The 24,987-nt window shown below is 44.3% G+C and overlaps 3 protein-coding genes across 3 annotated transcripts; 1 reads left to right on the top strand and 2 right to left on the bottom strand.

Moving 5' to 3' along the window:
* The first annotated feature begins 43 nt into the window (after window positions 1-43).
* pigf (phosphatidylinositol glycan anchor biosynthesis, class F) lies at window positions 44-3,193 on the top strand. The gene is made up of 5 exons (XM_076033484.1): window positions 44-689; window positions 1,235-1,326; window positions 2,254-2,370; window positions 2,483-2,591; window positions 2,841-3,193. The coding sequence occupies exons 1-5, from the start codon at window positions 462-464 to the stop codon at window positions 2,952-2,954; spliced, it is 660 nt and encodes a 219-aa protein (XP_075889599.1). The 5' UTR covers window positions 44-461; the 3' UTR covers window positions 2,955-3,193.
* Window positions 3,194-13,475: 10,282 nt separating this feature from the next.
* On the bottom strand, window positions 13,476-17,120 carry cox7a2l (cytochrome c oxidase subunit 7A2 like). The gene is made up of 3 exons (XM_076033486.1): window positions 16,961-17,120; window positions 14,419-14,553; window positions 13,476-13,796 (listed from the first exon to the last, which is right to left on the bottom strand). The coding sequence occupies exons 1-3, from the start codon at window positions 17,030-17,032 to the stop codon at window positions 13,659-13,661; spliced, it is 345 nt and encodes a 114-aa protein (XP_075889601.1). The 5' UTR covers window positions 17,033-17,120; the 3' UTR covers window positions 13,476-13,658.
* A 1,709-nt stretch (window positions 17,121-18,829) lies between these two features.
* On the bottom strand, window positions 18,830-23,740 carry kcng3 (potassium voltage-gated channel, subfamily G, member 3). The gene is made up of 2 exons (XM_076033487.1): window positions 22,854-23,740; window positions 18,830-20,948 (listed from the first exon to the last, which is right to left on the bottom strand). Exons 1-2 carry the CDS (start codon window positions 23,474-23,476, stop codon window positions 20,303-20,305), a joined length of 1,269 nt encoding a protein of 422 aa, XP_075889602.1. The 5' UTR covers window positions 23,477-23,740; the 3' UTR covers window positions 18,830-20,302.
* Window positions 23,741-24,987: the final 1,247 nt, after the last annotated feature.

Consider the following 24,987-nt stretch of genomic DNA (forward strand, 5'->3'; position numbering starts at 1 on the left):
TATAGGGTTAAAGCTTATTGGCTAACACCACGGACCTTTACAGGAAGTACGATGACGTAGGTAAAACGCCAGGCTCTCTCTTCGCCAGACATGCGCTTCAAAATAATAGCATGCGCTCTGTGGTATTTTTACTTTGACGTAAGGAGTTGTTCAAAGGTTCTCCCTATCGACTTTGATTTGTTCAATCTAACGGTTTCCATCCAAGGAGATAAGACTCGAGCCGTCGGCAGCACTGACGTTTAGAGGAAAAAACAGCGAACTTGTATTGCGTCATGTAAGCGGAAGTCAATTTCACTCCATGTTTACGGAAGACGGCTCAGGACAAACTGCCATGGACGTAGCGTAGCGCTCTCGGTGCACCTGCGAACACATCTTAACTATTTTTAATATTTTGTGTTTTCATCGTTTATTTCCCCCTCCATATTTAAATTGTATTGTTGGAGCTACACACAGCCGTTATAATGTGGGACCATGAAATCAGAGCCATGGCGTCCACGCACGCCATCATCGCCGCCTCGGTGTTCATGGCGACCGTCCTGCCGGCGGTGTTCGTGTCCGGGTTCTCGGTGTACGGAACTCACCTGCTGTGGCTCTACTCGGTGTCCGGAGCCGTGACCGCCGTCAGTGTCGCCGTCTTCTGGCTGCTCGGTGTCACACCACCCGCCAAGAAGCACAGTCTGGGATACAAGGTGCTGCCAGGGCCACCAGGGCCGTTAATAACCAAACTATATATTAGAATTATATGTATTTTTTTGTCATAAAATCGTTCATATTCAATAGTTTAGGGTAGAATTGTCTTTTTTCTTATATACTCAAATGACAGTTCATATTCCTAAGGTCATGACCTTTATGGAGGTTTCCAAACATAATATATCATTGGGGGTCTTGCAGGATTTACTTTTTTTTTAATTTTATTTAAATGTCTGTGAAGGTTCTCGGTCGTCCAGATCATCTTAGTGTAGGAGGGTTTAGTTGTGGTGACTGAAGTGGCTTCAACGTTCAACATCCGAAATGCTCCTTCAGTTCAACCTAACCTTTCTACACCAAGTTTATTTATCTAATACTTAAAATATTTATATTAGTGTTATTATTGCTGTTATTATTATTATTATTATTATTATTATTATTATTATTATTATTATTGTTATTGTTATTATTATTCTATTTTAAATTCCTAGATGAATTTGTTTCATCTGCCTCAGCTGTGTCAAACAAATTTTTTTGTTTTGTGCAGCTCTCCCGGTTGTTCCGATCCTGTCTCTACTTCTTCCTGTCCTGCCTGTTCTTCCACTCTGTGGTGGTCCTGTACGGAGCTCCGCTGATAGAGTGAGTGGTAGCGACCACAATAGCTCAAACACAGTTACTTGCTTGCAGCTGATGTATTATATTGACAGTTTATAGCTAATGCTATTGCTTAACTCCAGTCCAGTTGTTTGGGCTTTTCCACAATGTTGCAGTACAATATAAAATATACATCCTTTGTAAATACCAGGCGACACAGTGGCGCAGTGATTAGTGCTGCCGCCTCACATCAAGAAGGTCGTGGGTTCGATTCCGGGCCTGGGACCTTTCTGTGTGGAGTTTGCATGTTCTCCCTGTGTCTGTGTGGGTTCTCTCCGGGTTCTCTGGCTTCCTCCCACAGTCCAAAAACATGCATGTGAGGTCAATTGAAAACTCTAAAATTGTCCGTAGGTGTGCATGTGAGTGTGAATGGTTGTCTGTTTCTATGTGGCCCTGCGATGAACTGGCGACTTGTCCAGGGTGTCACCCTGCCTTCGCCCTAAGACAGCTGGGATAGGCTCCAGCAGACCCCGTGACCCTGAATAGGAATAAGCGGGTATCGAAGATGAATGAATGTAAATACCATGACATACAATTCAATAATCCAATATTGTATTTATGTGATATTAAACATTCACTCACTCTCCCATACGGTATGCACTATATTTAACCAGGTTTTAGTTCTGGTGATAAACATCTTAATCTCTAAGGTGGATTGTATTTCTGATGGCAGTGACTTCCAGAGTTTACAACTCTGACAGGAGAAGCATAACTGTCTGAAAGTTGTCCTGCAGAATAATATTCTGCAATATATGTACAATTTTACTGATTGGGAAATGGCTGAGCCACTCCTCATTGTTGGTAAACACAAAGAGTTTCTGTCTGACTTTTGTTCAGCTTCTGTAAAAATGTTTTTTCTGCTTTTACATCATATCACCAGAACTGCATAATAACCCATCTCCTGTGCTGCAGGTCAGCCTTGGAGACGTTCTCTCTGGCCATACTGTTGACCTCCCTCACCACCCTGCGGTGTCTCTGCGTCCTGGGTCCTAATGTCCAGGCCTGGATCCGGGTGTTCAGTCGCCATGGGTACGCCATCCCTCGCTCTCATCTTCCCCTGCCCGCTATGCCCCTGTCACATGATCTAAGTGTGTCTCCAATCCGCCGCTGCTGAGTGCTCTACTCCATCTCTTGTTTTCAGAGCCATGTCGGTGTGGGACACCTGCCTGCAGATCACAGTGGCGTGCACGGTGGTGGGAGCCTGGGTGGGAGCCTTCCCGATACCTCTGGACTGGGACAGACCGTGGCAGGTCAGAACACACCCTGGCTTTTTCACCTGTAACCTCTAGCTTTTGGTCTGTGAGCTGAAATGCCAGAACAATGAGTACCAATGCCAATGATAAGCACAGTTTTTTTTTTTTTAAATTTGTGTTGTAAATATTTCAGTGAGTTCAAATTGCTTCCACTGGATAGAGAAGCAGTAAAACTCAGTCAGACAATGTGTAGATTGGTATATGTTTTTCTTGTGTCATTTATATAACACTTGCGCTTTTCTGCAGGTGTGGCCTGTTTCCTGCAGTCTGGGTGCTATGATTGGATTCCTGACAGGGCTTGTTGCCGCTCCAGTGTGGATCCACTACCACCGCAAGCAGCTCACGTACAAGTCCAAGTGATGAACTGAAAAATGCCTATGTGAATGTGACCCCAGGGGTGTTTTTGTGTGTTCGGCCGACCTCAGTTTGTGTATTATTTATTGATAGCTGCAACTGTGTTTGCTACCTGTAGGGGGGGGATAGTTTTATGATCTATCTATCTTCTGTAATAAACAACTTTATTTTGTACAACGACTGAAAAGGACCCTGAAGATTTTTTTTTTGCAAGAATAAAAAAAAAAGTTTTACCAGTTAATTCACATACTGCTCCCGATTCTTTTATAATTGAATCACTTTTTCTGTTCTTTTTTTTTGTGGTTCAAAAGTGCTACATTTACCCCACTCTTACATTTTTATTTTACTTTAATAACTCAGTTGTGTCAGTTGCAGTGTCCCCCCGCCCAGTCCCCACCAGAACTGTCGTTAGCACATGCTAAAATGGAGCAGGCAAAGGAAGTGAAGGATGAGTTCACTGGCAGCACAGAGGCACTAATGGTGAAACTCGACAATCAATTCTGCTTAATTTGGTCCCTTTTGCTTTTTTGACAAGACAAACCTGTAGGTGGTGCTCTTGCGTTATGGTGAGCATTTGGCATGCATTTTTCTGTTTAAGAATTTGTTCCGAAGGGAGAGGTTCGGCAGACATTGTTAAAGGGATGTCAGCAGGGTTTTTGTTTCGTTGTATGTGATATTTTATTTGTCATTACATAATTTATGTAATGACTTTGTGCTTTTGAAAAAAAAATGCTAGACATCATAATGAAAAGGCAGACATTTAGAAATTCAACACACACACACTGAGCAGAGGGCTGATGAATGCTGTTCCTTTTTAAGCAATCACCACTCTTCTGACGGCCCTGCCCCCCCCTCCCCCCACCTTCTGCTGGTGCTCCTGCTCTCATTACACCTTTCAACTTCCTTGGGCCTCCATATTGATTGGCTTTTAGTTTTTGAGAGACATTCATTTCCCTCCTGGCCCTCCCACCTGTCTGGATCCCTTCCTTTCACAGCGGACTGGAAGCAGGAGGTGAGCCAAGGGAAGGTGTTTGCAGACGGTCTGGACTCTTGGAACGAGTGTCTGCGGTTGAGCAGCGAATCTCCTCCATGAAGGTTTCTTTGCCAGGACATATACAGTCTAACCGCCTGGAAAACAGCAGAGAAATGTTTTATTCTTTATTTAACCAGATGAAACCCACTGAGATCAGGATCTCTTTTGGCAAGACAGTGGAGGCTGCGAGGCTGCGGGGGTTCAGACCCCGCTGGTTTTGGTCAGTGGGAAAGGGGCCAAATGCCGATAGTTAGCGGGTCGACCTGCATTTAAAGAAAAAACAAACTTGTGTCAACCTGCTAATTTCAGTGGGAAAGCGACATTAAAACGTTTCACCTCTCATTTGAAAGGCTTCTTCAGTTGGTGAGTCCCATGTATCTCACCACCAGGAGGAGGTTGGAGGTGGGCCTAAAAGGTGTTGATTATGCTAATAGGGCGAAACCCATGGGAGTCGTTTCTCTGACGAACCTCTGTGGGCACTTCCATCACCTGCCCTTCCATCATGTGAGTAGTTAGGCTTGTATTGACGAGGTGTGTAGAATGTGGGGGGGTCCTCAAGGCTGAATCGTGTGCGGCTGAGAGGGAAGAAATAGTGAATAAATAATGTTGCCTGAGATTGGCTCAAAAAGCAGCAGCAGCAGCTTTTGTGCAGGCGCTTTTTTCTTTCGGTGTGAAAATTGAGAGACTCATCAAGATTCCGTTACGCTTGTATAAAGACAACAAAAGATCTCGAATCTCCAATCATGGATTGAATCTTGAATCAAGATATGGAGTGCGGGAGCTGCACCTCCACAAACTAACAAATCCAGGATTTAAAAGACAGGGACTGATTAACAGTCTGAACTAGTCTGTCTTTCAGGATAGTGCAGAAAGCCTCCAAGTGGGATCAATTCCGAGAGTTTCAGTTTCGACTGTAGTTTATTCCATGCCGTGGGGGCGGCAAAGCTGAAAGCTTGTTCCCCGAATTTCGTTCTTATACCCACGGAACAGATAAAACAAGTGCTGCACAAGAACGCAAAGCATGGCAACTATTGCTGTCTGCAATAAGACACACGAATCGGGCCTCAGGCAGCCTTGTGCTCAGATAGGGCCAGTTTGATGCGTAATACAACATCAGAATCCAAATCTTCTTCATCACTCAGATCAGTTGGATTTTCCCTCCTCCCCTTCGCTCAACCCTGAGCGACTGAAATAAGGAATGACGAGAGTGAGGAGCTCTGGCCAACAACAGTGCTCAGGGAGCCTCTGTGTGCAGCCGCGCCTGATGAAATCCACGCTGACCTCCTGCCGTTACCACCGTGACCCGTGCGCCTTGCGTCTGCTTTTTAATTTCCCACCTCGGCCCTGTGGAGGATGCGATTCCAGCCAATTTCACCTCCCAAGTCAAGAGGATTGACAAAAGGCCATCGGAGGTGTAATGTGATTATCAAGTATTCCAGGTTCGGGCTTCCTTTTTTTTTCTTTCCTTTTTTCTTTTCCCTTTTCTCTCCCACGAGATCTTCTTGCATGTGCGATCGATGCACTCGGTGCTTTTGTTCATGCACTCGATTACACATGAGCTCTTCTCTCCTGAGAAACAAACAGACGGGCCATTAGCTCAGCGCCTGCATGAAAAGCTGCTGCTGCTGCTGCTTTTTGCAAATGACCCCCCACCTCCACCCCCCTGCAGCCAATCTCAGGCAACTTCATTTATTCATTATTTTCTTCCTGTGGCTGCTATGGAAGGCTATTGTGAGGAGAGCCGTCCGTCACCCTCCTCCTCTTTTCACTCCTCCTCCTCCTCCTCCTCCAGCTGCTGCTGCTGTTCCAGTTCCTGTCAGGCTGCCTCACTCCTCCTCCCTGAGCATCACTCGGGATCGAGGTGGGGAGGGGGGTTATTCAGGGGTATTTTTGCCTCCTGATCCCTGGATAGCCTTCCACTCGGCCGTGCCCTACCAGGGTGGCCTGGACTCCTGCTATCACCACTCCCCGACTCCCAGTCCGTGCTCGTATTGATTATATGAGTGTGGGGATGTCGTCCTCTTTGTGAGGCCACCACCTCTGATCAAATCAACCTTAATCAATATATTTTTTTCCTTCCATTTTCAAGATTAGCATTGGTTTAATTGGCAGCAGCAGCAGCAGCAGCAGCCGCGGCGGCTCTGCTCAACAGCTCAGCAGCCGTCTCGGTTTGACAGCCCGTGAAGCAGATTTGAGGTCCGGTTTCACAGTTATTACCTCCAGCTGCATCAGCCCTCACCAAGTCACATCACGCCTGATTAATGAGAAAATTAAAATAAAATAAAAAACCCACTGAACGTTGTAGAATTTGACAACAGGTGTCAATTTATTAAATCAGGTCAAAGGTGAGGCACTGTTGCAGGACGGTCAGAACAGCCTCATTTTCATCATGAAAGGTTTTTTATCTTACAAAAACTCGACATGTCGCAATTGAAAGGCTTCCGTTTGAATTGTTTTCAGTCTCATCAGGACACGGCCGGGCCAATCAGCATCCTCTGAGGAGAAAGAGGCGGAGCTACAGCCTGACCCAGGAACAAAAAGCTGCTATCAGCTTGTGAACAGCATCTGTGTCAGCGTGGATGCTGCAGTAAGAACAGTGTTTGTGTCAGACTCTATGTCACAAATGAATGGAAACTAAATCCGTTTTGGAAAAAATAAAAATACACGTAACAAATCACGAAATAAGTAATTGATTTTCCAATGGAACGTGACAGGAAATAAGTTGGATATAATAATTGATTTAAAAAAGAAAAGGGGGCAACATGGCAGTGCAGTGGTCAGCACTGGCACCTCACAGCAGGGAGGTTGTGGGTTTGAGTCCAAAAATATGCATGTGAATTGACAACTCTAAATTGTTGGTGTGGGTGTGAGTGAAAATGGTTGTTTGTCCTTCAATTTGGCCCTGCGATGAACCGGCAACTTGTCCAAGGTGAAGCCCCGCCTCCCCCAAAATAGACAGCTGGGACTGGCTCTTGAGTGCAAGACGGGGCAGAGATAGAAAATGAATGAATGAATGAATGAATGAATGAATGAATGAATGAATGCATTAACAAATGAATGAAGGATTGATTGAACATAGAAAAACAGTTTTTAATCTCCAGAGAGCTGAATTCACACTGTACCACTTTCTCTGCTGGGCTCTGTGACCAGTGTTACGATGGAATACGATGCTGTAGGAACAAAAGGCTGAATTATCATCATTGTCAGGTGCTCAGGGTTTTCAAACAGGTTTAATGCACAAGCAGCTCAGATCAAATCCATTCGTTTGACCCTTAAAATATCTCGGCACAGGAAGCAGCTTCTTCCTCATGCATCCATCCATGATGAGCCGCTGGAGGGTGAAGGTGGCGAGAAAGTGATTTTCACTTCAGTCACACCCATCCTCCTGCTCACACTCTCAACATTCCCTGCTCTCACCCCCTCACCCCCACCACCATCACCACCACCTACTTCCTGTGTTTTCTTCTCAACCTCCCTGTTCTCAAGATCCCCCCAACACACACACACACACACACACACAAACCCCCAGTGTGCTCTTCATTATCAGTTGCTGTGTTGCTGAGTGGTAAACATGTTATTCAAGATGCTCGCTGTCGAACACATTTGTTTAGGGAGGCTGAAGCGTGAGGCCTCGCCACGCCACTCTGAGGGGAATTAATCTAAATTAATCTGCGACACGCTGAGCAGGTGTGCGTGGACACGCGTTTTACAAGCGCGCAATAATGACGAAGGGAAGCAATGAACCTGGAGGTCACGAGCAAATCAATTTTTCTGTCGTCGTCAGCCACCAGCGTCCTGCGAAAAAGGTCGCGGAGAAAAATGTAACGGGGAGGCGGATCGTCACATGACGATCTGAGCCCGTTGCGCCACTTTGATCTGCTGGAATATTATCTCGACATCCCTGCGAGTGTTTGTCACATCACGATGTTCCCACGACTCCTTCAACTGGTAGTGCGGATGTGAATCAAATCAATAATGAGAAGAGAGAGATGAGACTGAGTAATGAATCCCAGCCGTGTTCAACACTGCTTCACTCATTTTATGCATTTGTCTTTCCCTTTTTTTTTTTTTTTCTTTTTTTTTTTAAAGTGCAACACAATATCAATATCAATCAGTCCAATTTTACTCGAAAAAGCCCGGGTTCGCAAAAACAATTTGCCTCCCAAGGGCTTTCTATTCTCTACAGACGCAACAGATGAGTGGTGCACACAGTGAAGCAGAACATGACGTTGGAGGAGTCCAAACATCCAATATCACACCCAGAGCCGACCCCACCTCTGGAGGGTGAAGAAGAGATAGATAGATATATAGATAGATATATAGATAGATAGATAGATAGATAGATAGATAGACTTTTGAATACGCTTTATTTTACACATTCTGGCAAACAATCTTTACATATTAATTAAAATAGAGATTGGCAGACAAGCCAGAGTGAGGCGCAAACTTTCATTATATAGATATAAATATGTATACAAATATAAATGAAATAAAATGAATCAATTAAATGTTTGAGTCGCAGTCGGTAGGTAGTGAGATGAGGAGCAGGATGGTGAAGAGTGACTGTCTTCAGCTCATCCAGAGACACACGGTGGAGGCACCAGGTGCTGGTGATGAGGCTCGTCCATCTCCTCTGGATGGCAGGTGGCTCCAGATTACAGGTGAGGTCCAGACATGAGTTCTCATAAAGGCCTGGGGAAGGAGAAATTTCATTCACAGCCCACAAAAAAAATCCCATAGCCGTTTCCTTGTGGAGAACAGACGACCTTTGTTTATTTAATGGCTGTCATAGGCGAAAAGCAGGGTAATCTCAGAGGGAGAAATCACTGCACCACTAGAGAGCTCCTAATGAATCGACCTTCAGTTTTGTCAGATGCGATTCAGTTCAGAAGTTAATAAACGCCATTGTGCGACCGGCGCTGAGGGCCTTGCACGCGGAGCTGTAATAATAAAGACGATGTTATAAACCCTCAAAGTTATCCGCCCTGGTTCCCTGAGCCGTGTTTCCACGGCAACGCCGTCAATTCCAACCAGTGGCGGCGCATTAAGGCAAAGGGAACCTGGCCGGCTCGGCTCAGCTCGGCTCGGCTCGCCTTGGTATTGCAGATTGCTGTAGGATTAGCAGTGAGTGGGTCAAGGTTCGCTTGCCTCTTTTGTAAACACACAGAGCACTGAGCTCGGCTGGTCACTCAGCTTCTGATGGTTTGGAAGAGAGTCAGTGCTGTGAGAGCAGCGCCGCCCTGGTGGACGGGGAAATAAAGTCAAGGTTTTGCAACTGGAAGCTGCTGGTGTGTTGGGAAAAAGAGCCATGCGGACAAGTTGATGTTGAAATAATGAGGAAATAGAAACAGATACAAGCTCATCATAATTGACCAAAATGGTACACACACACACACACACACACACACACACACACACAGTCTCAATGAAGCAGACAAACTATTAACAATAAACAATTAAATAAATGACAAACTATTATTATTGCGATCGCAGTTGTTGTTATTAATTATCACTGATATTTACTTACTTATTCTCAAATGAACTTTGCGTCTTACCTCACTTTACATCATTTTGCCATTTTGTTTTAATTTATTTTATTATTTTTACTTATTCTATCACCGGTCTATTGGACAATGTCTTTGCTTTGTTAATTTGCTTCTGTGTTTTCATGTAATTTGAAAAAAATACAATAAATTCACGCACAGAAGCTTCAGAACCCAGAATTTTTACAGCCTTTTTTTTTTTTTTAATGTGATAAGGCTACGAAATAAAAGCGCTCAAATAATTAAGTGTGCAGAATTGAATCACGTGACTTGGGACCCACTCCCTGACTTCCTATCTGGCAAAAGCAGAAAACAGATGTTTGGAGAGATTGTTTGTTTGTTGTTGTTTCACAGCCAGCAGTTTGATTTATGGCCAAACACTGGCGCGAATAAACTGTGCTGCACCGAAGCCGAGACGCTTTGAAACTTTGAGTCTTTAGAGATAAAGACGCTCTTATGTAAATCCTTCCTGATCAACACGTCTCTGGAGTCTTTGCGTTTTAAAAAAATGTATTTACTTCTTTCAGTCCAGTTGCAGATGTGAGACATGGATGACTGATTGAGGGCAGGAGTCTCCGCCTACATGGCCTGGATAGTATCACACATTTTGCGGCCATAAATAAACTCGCTGATTGCTTCCTGAGCGTTTCCTGCATTGCTGCACTTGTCCTCCAAATAGGCACTCTGGAAAATCAAAATAGATCAGATTGAATCAAAACAGGTTCTTTTCTTTACCCGGTTTTCAGCCCACCATTTTAGGCAACCATGCAGATAGATAGATAGATAGATAGATAGATAGATAGATAGATAGATAGAAACCCAGTATAGTGGATGATTAATTGTGCACAAACACCACAGTGTTTGCTGCTGTGTGTGCTCTCTGATGACAGTGATTGGCTGAGCTCTCCTCGTGATGACACTGAGCGCCGAGCCGAGGTCTGGCTTCAATCAGCCAAACGCCACCTGTTGTGTCTCCATCGGCAACCCCTAATGCGTGTGTGTATGTGTGTGTGTGTGGGTGATCAATGCAACGGCCACACAATCAGGTACAGGTGAGCTCATCGAACCTGCTGCACGTGGTCTCTTCCTCGATTGCTGGGGTCGAGGAAAAAGAGCGAAAACACACAGTGTGTGCACAGTTGAAGGGAATTTCTACACGTATATACATATATATATGTATATTTAAGATATTATTATTAGATATTAAAAAATACATATTTTCATACTTAAACTTTAGTTTTTTCTTAGAGGCTTGTTTATTTATTTGTACAATTGCTAGAAATAATTTCACAGAACTGATCTTCAATAGGCAAAAGAAAAAAAAGATATAAATAATGATGAAATAAAGAAAGAATGTTTCAGAAGCATATTCAGAATTACCACTATGCCTGTTTTCTACATAATTAAAATTAAAACCATCTGAAGATAGTAGCCAGGGATTCAGTACTAATGGTGACCATAATAATGTGAATAAAATCTTAAATAATAAATCGTAAATAATCCTAAATAATAGTGTTGAGTAAAGAAAAGCAGAAGTCGGAACCACAAGGGAGTGAGAGAAAAATGCTACGAGTCATTCAGATCTTCTGCCCCCTCCGTCTGTCCGTCAAGTCGCTGTGAAGCATTTTGGCGTGGAACCAGATCCCACACACACACACACACACACACACACACACACACACACACACACACACACACGTGTCAGCAGTGCAGGAGATGGAGCTCGGGCCAAAATGAGCAGCAGCAGCAGCAGCAGCAGATCCACATCCTCGGTGGAGAGCTTGTTGGAGAAGACACGTGCAGTCTTGCTTCTATTTTCTCACCTCTTCACAGCTGAGAGACGTGACACAGCACCGATCCATACGCACGATTGCATGCATGAGCATCTGCGGCTCGGCTGGACTTGGTCCCTGCTGTGAGTGCCGCCAGCCAAGCTGGAACTGTTGACGGGGAAATGAACCGCCTCTGACATGTTACCAGATTTCGCTACTTTTTTCTATCTTCAGATCCATATTTTTACATCCTGGTCTCCAATGGAGCAGCTATGCATCAATCATCCAACGACCTCTCTACATCTGCAGAAGGCAGCACGTTTAGCCCTCTGTTTACAGCTTCCTCCTATAACTAATGTAATATCTTTAGTTGAGGCCAAAATGATTACCCCCCCCCCTTGTGAAATTAGACAAATTCTTGATTTCTCTCAGGAAAGGAACGTTGCCGAGTGTTTATGGTGTATTTGCTTCCAAATTAACAAAGACAAACTGTCCACAAGTTTGATAAAGATATTTTATTGATACAGTGGGTTAAAACAAGACAGGGCAAAAATGAGACGTTGCCATTAATAGTCAACAGTGTCCACTTTTTGGGCCATTATTCCATTTAAAAAAAATGATTCATTCCAAATTGCGTTTTTGGGCATTCACTTTGAACACCCGCCACAGATTGTCAATCTGATTGAGGTCTGGACTTTGTGTGGTCCACTCGAGGACCTTGGTTTTGGTATCCTTCAGGAATTGTTGGACTAATCTCGATGTATGCGTTGGGTTATTGCCTTGTTGAAATAGCCAGCGACTACATATTTGGCGAAGCTACGAGCAGATTTCTGCATATTGTCCCTCAAAATGTCAACATAATTTTGTTGTCATGTTGTTATGGAGCCAATGGACTGCACAAGTGTGGTTTGAAAGCTGATCGGTTAATTAGGTGTGTTTTGAAAGCAAAAATTTACATTGGGGGATATATTAATGACCACTCCATCATGTGGACTAATATTTTTGAACACCCCATTTTTCACTATATTTGACACAAATCAAGCCTAAAAGTGAAAATACTAAATAATACTAGTGAACGTTTGATGATAGAAAATTTTATTAATGCTTAAATAATTGGGAAGGATTTTGGGAAAATGTTCCATCATTCCAGAGCTATTCATTTTGCCATCAACTGTATAGATCCATATATAGAGTCAGCCAAAAATAATGTATACACACGTCAGAAAAAGAAAAACTTGCATAAATATTTCAATACCAAATTCATCACATGATTCATGCAAGTTACCTTTGGCTTCTACAGGTATTCATATGCATAGAAGTACTTATACAAATTAAATATTCATACAAGTTTTTCTTTTCCTGTTGTATTTATACATAATTTTTGGCTGACTGTATATATATCTATATATCTATATATATGTGTAAACATATATATGTATATATAAATGTGTGTATATAATCATTATTATACACACACTCGAATGTTTCGACTGCAACCCAGTCTGGCCTGTCTGTCTCCTTCTGTCTCTTTATTTTTTGGAATTTTCTTTTCCCCCTAACGATTCCAAGCAGATGGCGCGGCCACCAGGGACGGGGTCTGCCCTAGGTTTCTTCCAACTGGGGAGTTTTTCCTCGTTGTCACTGTGGACTCGTGCTGCTCAGTTGGGATGTGTTGGTTTTCTCTCTGGTTGAGCAAAACACTTTGAGATGCCTTTGGATGTGATTTGTCGCTTTATATATACAGTATATATATATTAATATATAAAAGTTGATTGATTTGATTGACTGAACGAGGAGCAAGCGGCGAAATTAAGGCAAGTGTCAGTTTACAGAGACACTTTGTCGGAGAACACTGGTGAGGGGAATTACGGGACCTTCAAAGGAACTCAGCATGCTTCCATCATGAAAGAAAATGGCCTGCAATTAACTTCCCGGGGCATAATTATTGTCACATTCCCCACAGATCTCTGGCACAATTATGGCGAGTGGAGCTCAACACCTCCATCCATGTGCTCCCCCACCCCCGGGTGTCGAGAAACCTCATTTATTTCCATTCCACCTCACAAAAAGGTTCAGGTTCCAGGAAAAGAAACTTCCTGTGCTGCTGGCGGAGAAAAGGTTGTAGAAGTCAACTCGAGAGAGAGGAAAACAAAATCAAAAAGCTAAAAGAACTTTCAAGTTTTTCCCCATTTAAAATTTATTAACTTAAACATCTTTTGACAGAGAAGACACATCATTTCTATTATGTTACATCATTGATCTGAAAGTCATTTTCTGACTGTTGAAATCGAAACTCGGAGTCCAAGGTGGCGTTTTAGAAAGCGGGTCGACAAAGAGCAGCAAGTGTTTTGTTTGTTTTTGGTCACTTTCTGGGCTGGGCTGCCATGTAAAGAGCCACCAGACAGTAGAGAGCGCCCCCTACAGTGAGAGCCATGGTGGTGCGGTACAATAGTTTGTCTGGGTAGCCCCGCTTCAGGTGGACAGGGACGCCATCGGCCACCTGAGGGAAGACAAGTCAGGAGGGGACGGGAGGAAAAATTGTTTAGTTTTTATTCATCAATATGTTGATTAATAGACCATTTCAAAAATAGACCATCTTACCATTACCATCACATTTCTTTAAACAGAAAAATTCATTAGTCAGTCTTGCTCCAAATTTTGCTAAAGTGAAAAGTCTACTTTACTTTGTTCAAAAAAACTTTTCTCAATTCAAATATAAAGCACAGAAGAGCAGTGTGACAAGGCTGACTTGAAGGCCAAAGTCTCTTCGGCAGTGTGAAAAACACGACATTCTAATGTTTTTTTATTTTTTAATTGTGTTTCTGATTAGTCTGCCTGAGATCAGGGTCTCTCATTCTTTCACCAACAGTGCCATAAATGATCATTATCTAAAACTAATCAACTGAAACTGCTTTGTCTGATTTCCTTTATCAGATCCTTCAGCATTTCACCTCATCCTGATCTTTGTATTTAGTTGTATTTGTATCTGTATTTTAGCTGCAAAATGTCTGAATTCTTGAAAAGTGCTATCCAAATAAAATGTATTATTATTGTTACTATTACTGTTATTATTATTATTATTATTATTATTATTATTATTATTATTATCTCCTCTCAGGTACCTGGAATAACTTCTGCAGGTCGGGAACTTTGTTGGGTCCCAGGTACTCCACTGTGGGTCCTGCCTCCGACACCATCTTGGTGGGCGAGGCAAACACCATGGCCGGGGCCTCTGTGGGGACGCCGGGTCTCAGCCCCTGAAAGGACAAAACAGCATGGATTACAGTGAGGCACAGCACACAGATCTACTCAGCAGATGGGAGACCGTGATTAGCTCTTCGTAAACGTCTCAGACATTTTTTTTTTTTTCATAAAAAGTTAACTTTTAACTGTTGTTGGCTGAAACCACCGGGGGCACATTTGACTTCCTAATGTGATCGGGCTCCATCACTTGAAGCTCCCAGAAACTTTGGCAGACTTCTTTTTCCCCGAAGACCAAATGAGAAAATTGAAATTTGAGGGATAAAAGTGGCTTCCTTTTACGAAGGGTTAAAGCTGCACAAAGACGAGAACATTGGCCAAATCGCCCAGCTGGTGAGCTCTGGCAAACACTGTGCTGGGTCTCAAATATTTTATTCCTGCTGCAGTTAAATAATTGTGGACACGTCTGGAGAATATCGAGGAGCTGAGATAAGAGAACTGGCCAAATCTGACCCCGAACGAAGGAGGATGATCAGTGTTCAGGGACATTCTGTGCCTTTGGAATATCAATAGCACGTATCGCTGCTGCAGAATGAAAAGTTGTGAGGTTCAGCAGCACAGACACCCTTCAAACAGAGGCTCCATGTCACGACTCAGACAAAGGAGGCGAAAATAAACACTCATTAAGATCCTCACAAAGGTCTGCAAAACACTGGAACATCACGTGCACACACACACACACACACACACACACACACACACACACACACACACACACACACACACACACACACACACACACACACACACACACACACACAGGTGATTATCTCGGCACGCCGACCACCTCACCATTCACCTCTCAAGCCTCCACTTGGAGGTGTGTGTCTGAATTACTGAAGAGCTGCTCCAGCTAAGCACCATAAACAGCCCCCTGTTTATGAGGCTTTCTTCTCTAATGAAGCCTGACCGCATAATTAAAATATATATGGGCAAATTAATGAGTCACACAACTGGAGAAAAAAAATATTTTGACAGTTTATTCTGTCTTACTGCATTTTAACTGCGTTTGATCTTTCAGTCAGATGTAAACTGATAAAGTCTTGGCTCCTCCACCTCCTCCTCCTCCTCCTCTCCTTCCTCCTCTTCTCAGTTGGAAGAATCTTCTCACCAACCTTTCCATTTGGAAATGGCTTCGGGAGCCGTTACCTTGGTAGGGTGAGTGGAGGCAGAGAGTGTGGGAGGTGGGGAATTCAACGTGACATAAGAAGATGTGGAGGCACTGATGGCAGATTATTTTTTATCTGCTTTTAAAAAAAAAAAAAAAAAAAAAAAAACAACCTTCAGCTGAAGGAAACTTTTTTTTTTTATCTTATTATTTTTACAGTAAAGAGTGTGAAGCACAGTCAGCTCCACACGCTAAGGAGTGACAGTCAAAATGCTGATTAGGAGGAGTAGGTGTTAATTGTGACTGGTTTGATGAACGTGCCTCCACACATTTTGCTTGGAGGAGAGGTTGAGCTAAGATCACATGACCGTGGGGGACAGATACTGTATATCACTGTTAACACAAGACTAATGCACACCACAGGTTGGCTTTTAATACCCATTTGCAGCTGCTTTTCCAGTGTGAGACCTCAAAATAGTATAGTGTCTATTTTGCAGTCAAAAGACATCGGCCTGGATCTGTTCCTCCCTCTGCTGAAAAGCTAATTTGGACATCTGAGCAGCAGCTAGTCAAGTCGTATTAAACTCTTAATAACGAATTCCAAACAAACCTAAAACACACTCATGATGTAAACTGAGGCATTAAATATTAATAGGCTCAGATTTAGGCTCTAAGTATACCGGAAAGCTTCACTATCTTAGTTATATCACTTCTGCCCGGTAACGTTTCCCCTCTTGGCCCAAACAACAGCAGTGCAAGCTACATAGTGATTCGCTGGTACAAATGATTATCAAGAAAACAATGAGACAAGTGACGCCAGGACAACAAGGGGGCTGGGAGGGATAAAGGTCACTCCTGCCAGATGCTCCGAGCCGCCATTGAATTTCGAAAAGAGCTGTAAAGTCGAGCAAAGAGCCGAAACCCAAACACAGAGAATAACCTTTCAGACTAAAAGGTCCGGTGACATTTCTGTGATAAGCCTGTTAGTGGCGGCAGGAATTAGCATTTTCAAAAAAGGGCCAGGGCTCCTATATTATGGCCCGATAAGTCTTCTAACAATCGGCCAGCTTATTTGATAAAGGTGAAAGCCGAGACATTATCTAAATGGACAAAGATTCGCTAAAGGTGGCGAAACAAACACCAAAATACATCTAGGGGAGAACAACAACACTGCGGGAATCTGGGTAGACCCGCTTCGGCAGCTACGGAAATGCGCTGAAACACATTACGACATGAAGGTCATCCCGGCGGATAACGAGTGGATATTTCAACCGCAGACATCGACCCGGTCCTACCTGAGGGTTGTAGGCGGCGGCGGGAGCCGATCCCGCCAGCTTTTGTGTGATCCCGCTGAATTTGTAGTACATTTTAGTCCTGAAGGACGGGGAAAAGGTGTCTTCTTGCACACGATCGACAAATTGAGGGCTTTGCTACCGTTGCAGTCGAGGGAGAATGACGTTGTGACGGGCTGCCCCAACGCTGCCGGTGTAAAATGTCCGTTAGGTCGCTCAACGGCCACATAGCCTAATACTGCATCTACGTTTATTTTAGGGTGACAATGTTTTGATAACCGACAACCAGGACGCTTGGTCCGGCAATTAGATACTCAAATGACACTTAAAGTGTACTTACAGATATGTTTAAAGTAGAACTTTTCTGTATGGATAGAAAATATATATTTTTTCATTTAAAAGACATTTCAACTTTACATAGGAAAACAGGACATGAAAACATGAAATGTCCTGAAAAAAGAGGGTGTTTGGTGACATTTTTTTTTTTTTTTTTTTTTTTTTAATTGTACTTTGTTAGAATCGATGTCCTGGTGGGAATCACAGACTAAACCTGCCACTGGTGTTTAATCTGGTATCTGATTAGAAACTTTTTTTTCTTCTTTTCTTTCTTTTGAGTGTAAAAGGTTTATTTCTTTTGTTGGACCACAAGGACAACCAAGCCCCATGCTTCATTACATGAATCCTCACATTATCCTGCATGTAAAGTTACAATCAAGGTCTGACGTTATAATTTGAGTCAGAAGTTGTTGTTTTTTTAAATCCCTGACTTGAGTGAAATGGTCTTGCATTAAGGATAATTTCAATACATCAGACAACAGTATCCTCCTGTGAAAATGTTGGCTTCCTTCCCTGTAGCTTCTTGGAAAGAGTGATGCTTGGTTGGAAAGCGCAGAACCATGATGCAAGGCAACCATGATGCGCCTAAGGGAACGAAACCAACACTTGTCTAAGGATGTTGTCACCACCCTGGTAAAGCTATCAGTGCCCTCTGTGACATTACAAAGTAATGGATCCACAATTGTGCATTACAGCACCTGCATCCCGAAAGACAGAGCAAGGTAAGAGTAAACATTAACTTAATTCAGTTTTTTTGTTTTTATTTTCTGAAGGATTGGCTCTATAAGCCCTGCACTCGTGACCTGTTCCTTCTTCATCTGGGAATGAGCAGCAACATAATCAGACCAAAACCTATGAAAAAAAAAATCGATACTGAGAGTCACACAAAGGCCGCAAAACTTCCCAAAAGCAAATATATTCTACAGAGTCGCTCTGTGCACCACTTTTTCTATGACAGGGATTTTCCTGAAACTTGTTGAAAAATTGCAGCCCCCTCAAGATGAATCACACCAGGCAGTTTGCCAGAATCAGTTTCTCAGGCACTACAAAAAAAAAAAAAAAAACACCATCACGTCTCTTCTCAAGGTGCCACAGTGTTCAAAACTGGAAGCACCTCATTGAAACATCTAGGGTTTCCCACTTCTTCTCTGATGGCTCCTGCTGACTACTGTGTACACAGGGTTATATGAAACATCAAACGAAAACAGTGGGCCAATTTAGAATGATATACAATAAGTTGCAGCTGCGAAACCCCACTCAACGATTTTCCTTTATTAACAGCATCTTGCCAACTGCCAGCATAATAGCTAGTCACCTTTTTATCACCCTGATGAGGTTCCTTGCATACAGGCTCGAGTGTTTCTCATACTCCTGTGTTGCATTTGTTGGGTTGTCATCAGCTCCAGATGTAAGGCTCCAGGTTTCTTTTTTTTTTTCTTTTTTTCTTAAACATTTTTCAATAATGCATTAAAGTTTAATCACTTTTGCGGTGCAGTTTCATTCATGATAAATAATTCAAAATACATTTTGCTGCGAGTAATTTTATTCTAAAAGCTCACACATTGATCACATGAGCGACAGGTCCACCGTCTACTGATGAAAAAAACGCTTTGACTGATGGTTTTAATTAGACTGGGCCAAAAATCCACCCGTCTGGGGGCGACACAGCTAATAATACAGCAGGCCAGATCGAGAACGGATCACCATTTATTTTTTTAATGACTGTATGTACAATATAGAACAATCACAGTGATAACATGACAACAGAGATACTGAGATACGCACCTTCTAGAACACAAACTGAAGTAAAAGACTGTGCAGCTCATGAGGAGGCAGTGACAAATGTGGACACAAACACAAACAAAACAGTCAGACAAATAATAAATACTTAAATTTTAGCGCTAACGGAAACTCATCCGCTGTGTGAGTGCGTGTGTGTGTGTGTTTGCAACAGGAACAAGAGGAGGAGAAATGCACAGAAAGACTGTTGTGTGTGGGAGAGGTGTGGACTTGTTTCTTTGGATCACGTGTCTTCTTCATGGCACGCTGACAGACAAACACGTCTGAATCATGCATGTCACAACCATGATCTCCGTCATAGCGCTATTTTTTTCCTCACCTTTCAAATTCTATAAAGACGGCAGTGGAGAAATGCCACCAGGAGGCTGCCGAGGCGAGTGTGCGTGCCCATTTGCACACAAATCAAACCACTTCATGATTGACATGTTGAAGGATGAGGTTGCCTTGGAGACGCAGGAACACAAAATGCCATTCATTCATTCATTCACTCACTCATGAGCGGAGATGCCGTCGACGCCGTGTCCCTTCGTTCCCGCTGAGCTGCTCCACATTGTGTCGCCGCTGTCATTTCTTTTATCTATTATTTTTTTTTTTTTTGGTGCCGCAATCTGTCACCCTCCGTTTCACACTCCACTCCTCCTGTCACAACTCTCGCCCCTTATTCATCGGCCGCCTCGCAGTCCTTGCTGACCATATTCCATTATCCTTGGACTCCGGCCCCTCCCACATGCAAAGCCAAGCACCCACTTGTTCCCTCCCTCCCTTCCTTCCTGTGTTTCACAGGTTTAACAGGATGCATCTAGGTCACACATCAATCTTGTGTAGCTCGGACCATCTGGGTGCGAAGCTTAGATCAAATTATAGGCCGGGTAAATAAACCAGCAGCACACTCTGACACACCGCAGCACATAAAGAACCCGATCCACCACCGTAACCATGGGGATACAGTGTAAACAGGGGCCACAACTGAAACTGGATTGACAGCGACAGTGTGTGTTTAAATAAATAATCGTTTGTGTGTCTATTCATCTGCTCAAACAAGAGCATGCTGGTTGGATAATTGAGATGGCAAACAAAAATCAGGTGCGGCGCAGAAGCAGGACAGGTAGGAAAGTTGATCCATGCTTTGTGCTGATGAGCGGCTGCGCTGCTTTGCTCAAAGTTGGCTGGACTGCCGGGTAGGAAAAAATAAACGCCAACAAAACTGGTTCATTGCAGTATCTCTGACGACAGGCTGCGTGCGCATCTGGCAGAGCGCAGCTTCAGTTCGTGGTAGCACTGCACGAAGCTGTGGTAGATGAAGGTGATGGGCAGCGCCAGGAGGACGATCCCGCTCACCACGCACATCCCGCCCAGAAGCCGGCCCCCCACCGTGACGGGGTACACGTCCCCGTATCCCACCGTCGTCATGGAGATGATGACCCACCAGGCGGCGGCGGGAATGGTGGCATAGTCCGGGTTCTGCACTCCCAGGTCCAGTCCGTGCTCCAGCAGCTGGGCCAGGGCGCTGTATATCGCCATGGCGACGCAGACAAACACCATCAGCATCACCATCTCCCGGTAGCAGCGCGTGAGCGTCAGGCCCAGAGTCTGCAGGCCCAGGAAGTGCCTGGCCAGCTTCATCAGCCAGAACACGCGCATCATCCTCAGGACGCGCAGGATCACACCGGCCGCTCCCAGGCTGGCACCCGGCATCCCTGCCCGGGCCAGTGCCATGGTGACGTAGTAAGGCGAGATGGCGATCACGTCGATGATGTTGAGCGGCTTGCGGAGGAAGTCCCACTTGTTCCTGGCCACCAGGAAGCGCAAAATGCACTCGGCCGTGAACCAGCCAATGCAAACGGCCTCCACGATCCTGCAGAGGGGGAGGAGGGTGTTGGACATTGAGCAACCAGGAAATACAGTAGCTGAGGTGGAGCTAGAGACAGATATAAAGTGTTGATAGGAAGTGTGTGAAGAAGATGAGATATGTTACTTTAAATCAAATATTTATGACATCTGATGCAATCGAGACGTAAACCCAGTAAACTGGAACAGGATGAAGCAGGACGAGAAGAAAACTACCAGGACAAGGCAGTGAGACCATTAACACTCAAACAGAGAGTGAGGGAGAGAGAGAGAGAGAAAGAGAGTGACAGAAGCAGAGCACATGATTAGCGCATTGATTAGCGCAACGAAGGCAATCAAACCAAATTATAGTGAGAGAGGCAGTGCTCGCTCACAACAGCCAGAGCGGGCAGGACGGGAAAATAGCCCAGAGCCCCGGGGAAACATCACTGCATCTACACAGTCGGCACCACACTGGAGCGCTCCACCAGTGCAGCTCCACCAGTGCAGCTCCACCAGTGCAGCTCCTCCAGTGCAGCTATCTTAGGGAATGTTTCCACAAGCATACCTTGGCTCGGCTTGGCTCAGCCAGGGTCGGTTTGTGGTCGTTTCCACTGGTTCAATCGTCACCATTTTGGTCCCTGCTCTGTTGGGGTTCCAAGTGTGCCGAGCAGGGACCAAAATGGTGACGATTTGCAAAGAGCAGGAGACTGATTGGGTAAGAGTTTTGACGAAAGACAAATGCGAGTCCTTCACAAAAACCAAAACCATCATTCTTAAATGGCCAGCGTGTAGATTTATACTTTATCACGTACTGAAAACCGAAATGTTTATGAAACTGAAGGTGAGAATGTTTTTTTCTGTTTCCCGGAGTGCTTCACTATGAGATCAGACTAGACTTTAAAGCTAGACGAAACGGCCCCAGGTGGGTCTGCACCGGTGCAGTTCTCCGTTAGTGCAACTCAACCAGTACAGCTCCACCAGAGCAGCTCCACTAGGGGCAGTTTCATCTGGACTAAAAGAAAAGTTTAATATGACTGATTTGATACTGGAGCACTTCAGGTAACAGAAAAGCCCTTCAATCTGTCATGCATGGGGAAACTGCACTTTAAAATCAAACAACAACAACAACAACATTTTCTAGAACAGAATAAAATGCCACCTGTGGCAGACACGGTCTGGAAGTAAAAGGGTCTCCTCGTCCAATAAATGATAAACCCAGACAGAAGGTGAGCTTGGCTAAGTGGCATTATCACATGATTCTTCCGTTAAGCCCCTTCAATGATCTCATTATCCTCTGCAATATTAAGAACATGACATTAATCAGATGTCTTTGAGTCAATAATGGTTTTTCACATCAATGGGAGGAAGAGGAGGTGAAGGAGGTGTAGGAGGAGGCTGATGAAGATGGACGTTCGATAATAGAATTAGCGCTCTGCTTTTGGTAGATATATTGACCAGTCCTCTTTGGGAACACGGTTGACATGTGAGGACCCCTGTGTTGTAATGAAGGGCCATCCTGTCACCTAACACAAACACAACATCCCAGCGGACAAGAATCCCGCTTGGCATTGATTTTATTTATAATCAGTCTAACAAGCTAATAAAGGAAAAACAAAAAAAAGCAAAAAAACAAAACAAAACAAAACAAAAAAGGTTTCAGCCTTTTGGGTGACACATTGGATGGGAAGAGCTCGAAAGAACTGAGCCGACCAAAATGGTCCAATATTTTGACAATGATTAATGGCAAATGGTTTTCACTGAGCAATATCTCCTTTGTATTTGCGTATCGTTCACATTCGTAATGTTAATGTCACAACATGGCTACTTTTGAACAAAATAATCTAATTTCAAATAAAAGAGTACTTATACGTGAGTAATACACGCGTAGGACTCGCTTCTATTAATTCATTGTATTTTATTTTGCGCCTACTTGTGCTCCTCCACCGTCTTCCTCTTGGCGGTGTCCCAGTCTGGCAGGGTGCTGGCGCACAGCATGACCATGGAGACGATCACGAACATGACGGACACCGACGCCAGCAGCTGCGCCCCGACCGACGAGTTGGGCTCCTCGAAGGCTTTGCGGAGCTTCTCCAACCATTTGGCGGGACCCGCGAGAGGAGCCACCTGCACCGGCTCGTCTGGGCTCTGGACCCGGTCGTCCAAAACTCGGCCGTCCTCCTCGGACACGTCCAGCCCCATCTCGGACATCCTGTCATCCAGGCGCTTCTGGCAGCACGAGTCCAAGTGCGCGCTCTCCAGCCCCCAGTAGAGCATCTCGGCGTAGAAGGAGAGCTCACATTCGCCGGGCACGAAGCGGAGTTTGCCGGAGCGCACGTACAACATGATGAAGACGAACGCCTGCGCGTGTCGGTCGAAGAAGAACTCGTTGCGGTCCCGGTCGTAGTCGTCGCACAGTTCCAGCACCTCTTTCTCGGTGGCGCAGGCATGGAGGCGGCTGACGCGCCGGAGAGGGAAATCCCGGATCACCTCCCGGGTGAAGGCGTAGCGGGTTCCCCCCACGTTGAGCACACAGATGCTCTTTCCAAACTTCATGTCGGCAACATTCGAGCTCCGCGTCACATCTCCGTAATCACAAGTTCGGACGCATGTTTGGTGCTGGTGCTGGTGCTGGTGCTGGTGCTGGTGCTGGAGTTGGTGCTGCTGGTGCTGCTGATGGGGATCCAAGTGGTCCGTGTCCCCGGGGCGTGGTGCGCGCTGAGCGGAGGTGGCCCTGCGCTCAGCTCCGTGTCTGCCGGTGACTGAGTCCCTCCGTCCTACTCCTCCTCCTAGTGGAGGAGGCTCTCCACCCCAGTCAAGGGGGAGCCAGTCCCATTATGATGTCACACACACACGGACTCAACCGAGACAAGAGGGGGAGAAAAAAAAAAAAAAGGATCAAGACACACGTCAACATTGTCGCCTGTAAAAGAAGGATAAACTTTCTCAGCGGTGTGTTTTCCTGTCATGCGTGACGGCTTCAGAACAATGAAAACAGCAACAAGCGTCAATCAGGATTGTTTGCATTTTCAATGTGGTAGCCTGACACTGATTTTAAAGGTCCAACATCCTGCAAAATTCCCTTTACTTAATTTAAGTCCCTGTTCTAAGAAAAGGTCACTATGTTTTTTTATTTTTTATTTTTTATTTTTAAATGTTTTTATTCTATACTTACTTGTCTATACATCAGTGATGCTGCACTCATCTTCATGACAACACCCCTAGACTTGTCTCACTTGTCTTGTCTTGGCCCTCAGAGACCACCTTGTTTTTCTTCTCTTCCAACAAAGGCTCAGTTTAGCAGGAGGCTGTAATAAGAGAGCAATTTATGATTTCTGGATATTTTGTGAAGTCTGATACACTGGAATCCAGGAGATAAAATCCAGGTCTGATAAAAACAAAAAAACAAAAAAACAATACATATAATACCAATACAAATACATACATATAATACCAATACAAAAATGTGAACTGTTTTTTATCTCTCCAGTGACCTCAACTTTCCTCAGTTTCATCACGTAAATTGATACGTTTCTAAAATGATCAAAGCCTTGCTGGCATTCGGACCACATGGAAACACCTTTTTGCAATTGTCATGAGAAAAAAAAGAGAAACGTTCGAAAAAAAACCAAACATAAACAAAGCAAACACATTAAAGCAAACTGTGTAATGTCAACAAACTATTTACCATCGACACAATATCTCACATTAATGAGCAACTTTCAGGAAAAAATGACTTAGTATCTCAGGGGGGAAAGTGATTTTAATATTACGTTACAAGGTAGAATCATCACATTACATGTATTTTGTTTTGTTTTTATTTTATTGTCTCAACAGTATCAAAATGACACAACTGTTTGTTTTTTTTCTTTTCACAAGCTTTTCAGCAGAGCTCTGCAGAATCGTGGGAAAGTCGAAGAAGTTGCGTGGTGCGTGTCTGTATGCGTGTCTGGCCGTTCGTGAGCCCCCCCCGCCCCCCTTCTTCTTCTTGCTATCTTTCTTTTGTGCGCGTGCGCGGGAGCCCTCCTCAACGTCACCAGTCGGTGGTTTTTCGGGTTGATCCGACG

This window comes from Nelusetta ayraudi, unplaced genomic scaffold (genome assembly GCF_046127955.1).
Source record: "Nelusetta ayraudi isolate G7.1 ecotype Tasmania unplaced genomic scaffold, CSIRO-AGI_Nayr_v1 ptg000042l, whole genome shotgun sequence".
Lineage (NCBI taxonomy): Eukaryota > Metazoa > Chordata > Actinopteri > Tetraodontiformes > Monacanthidae > Nelusetta > Nelusetta ayraudi.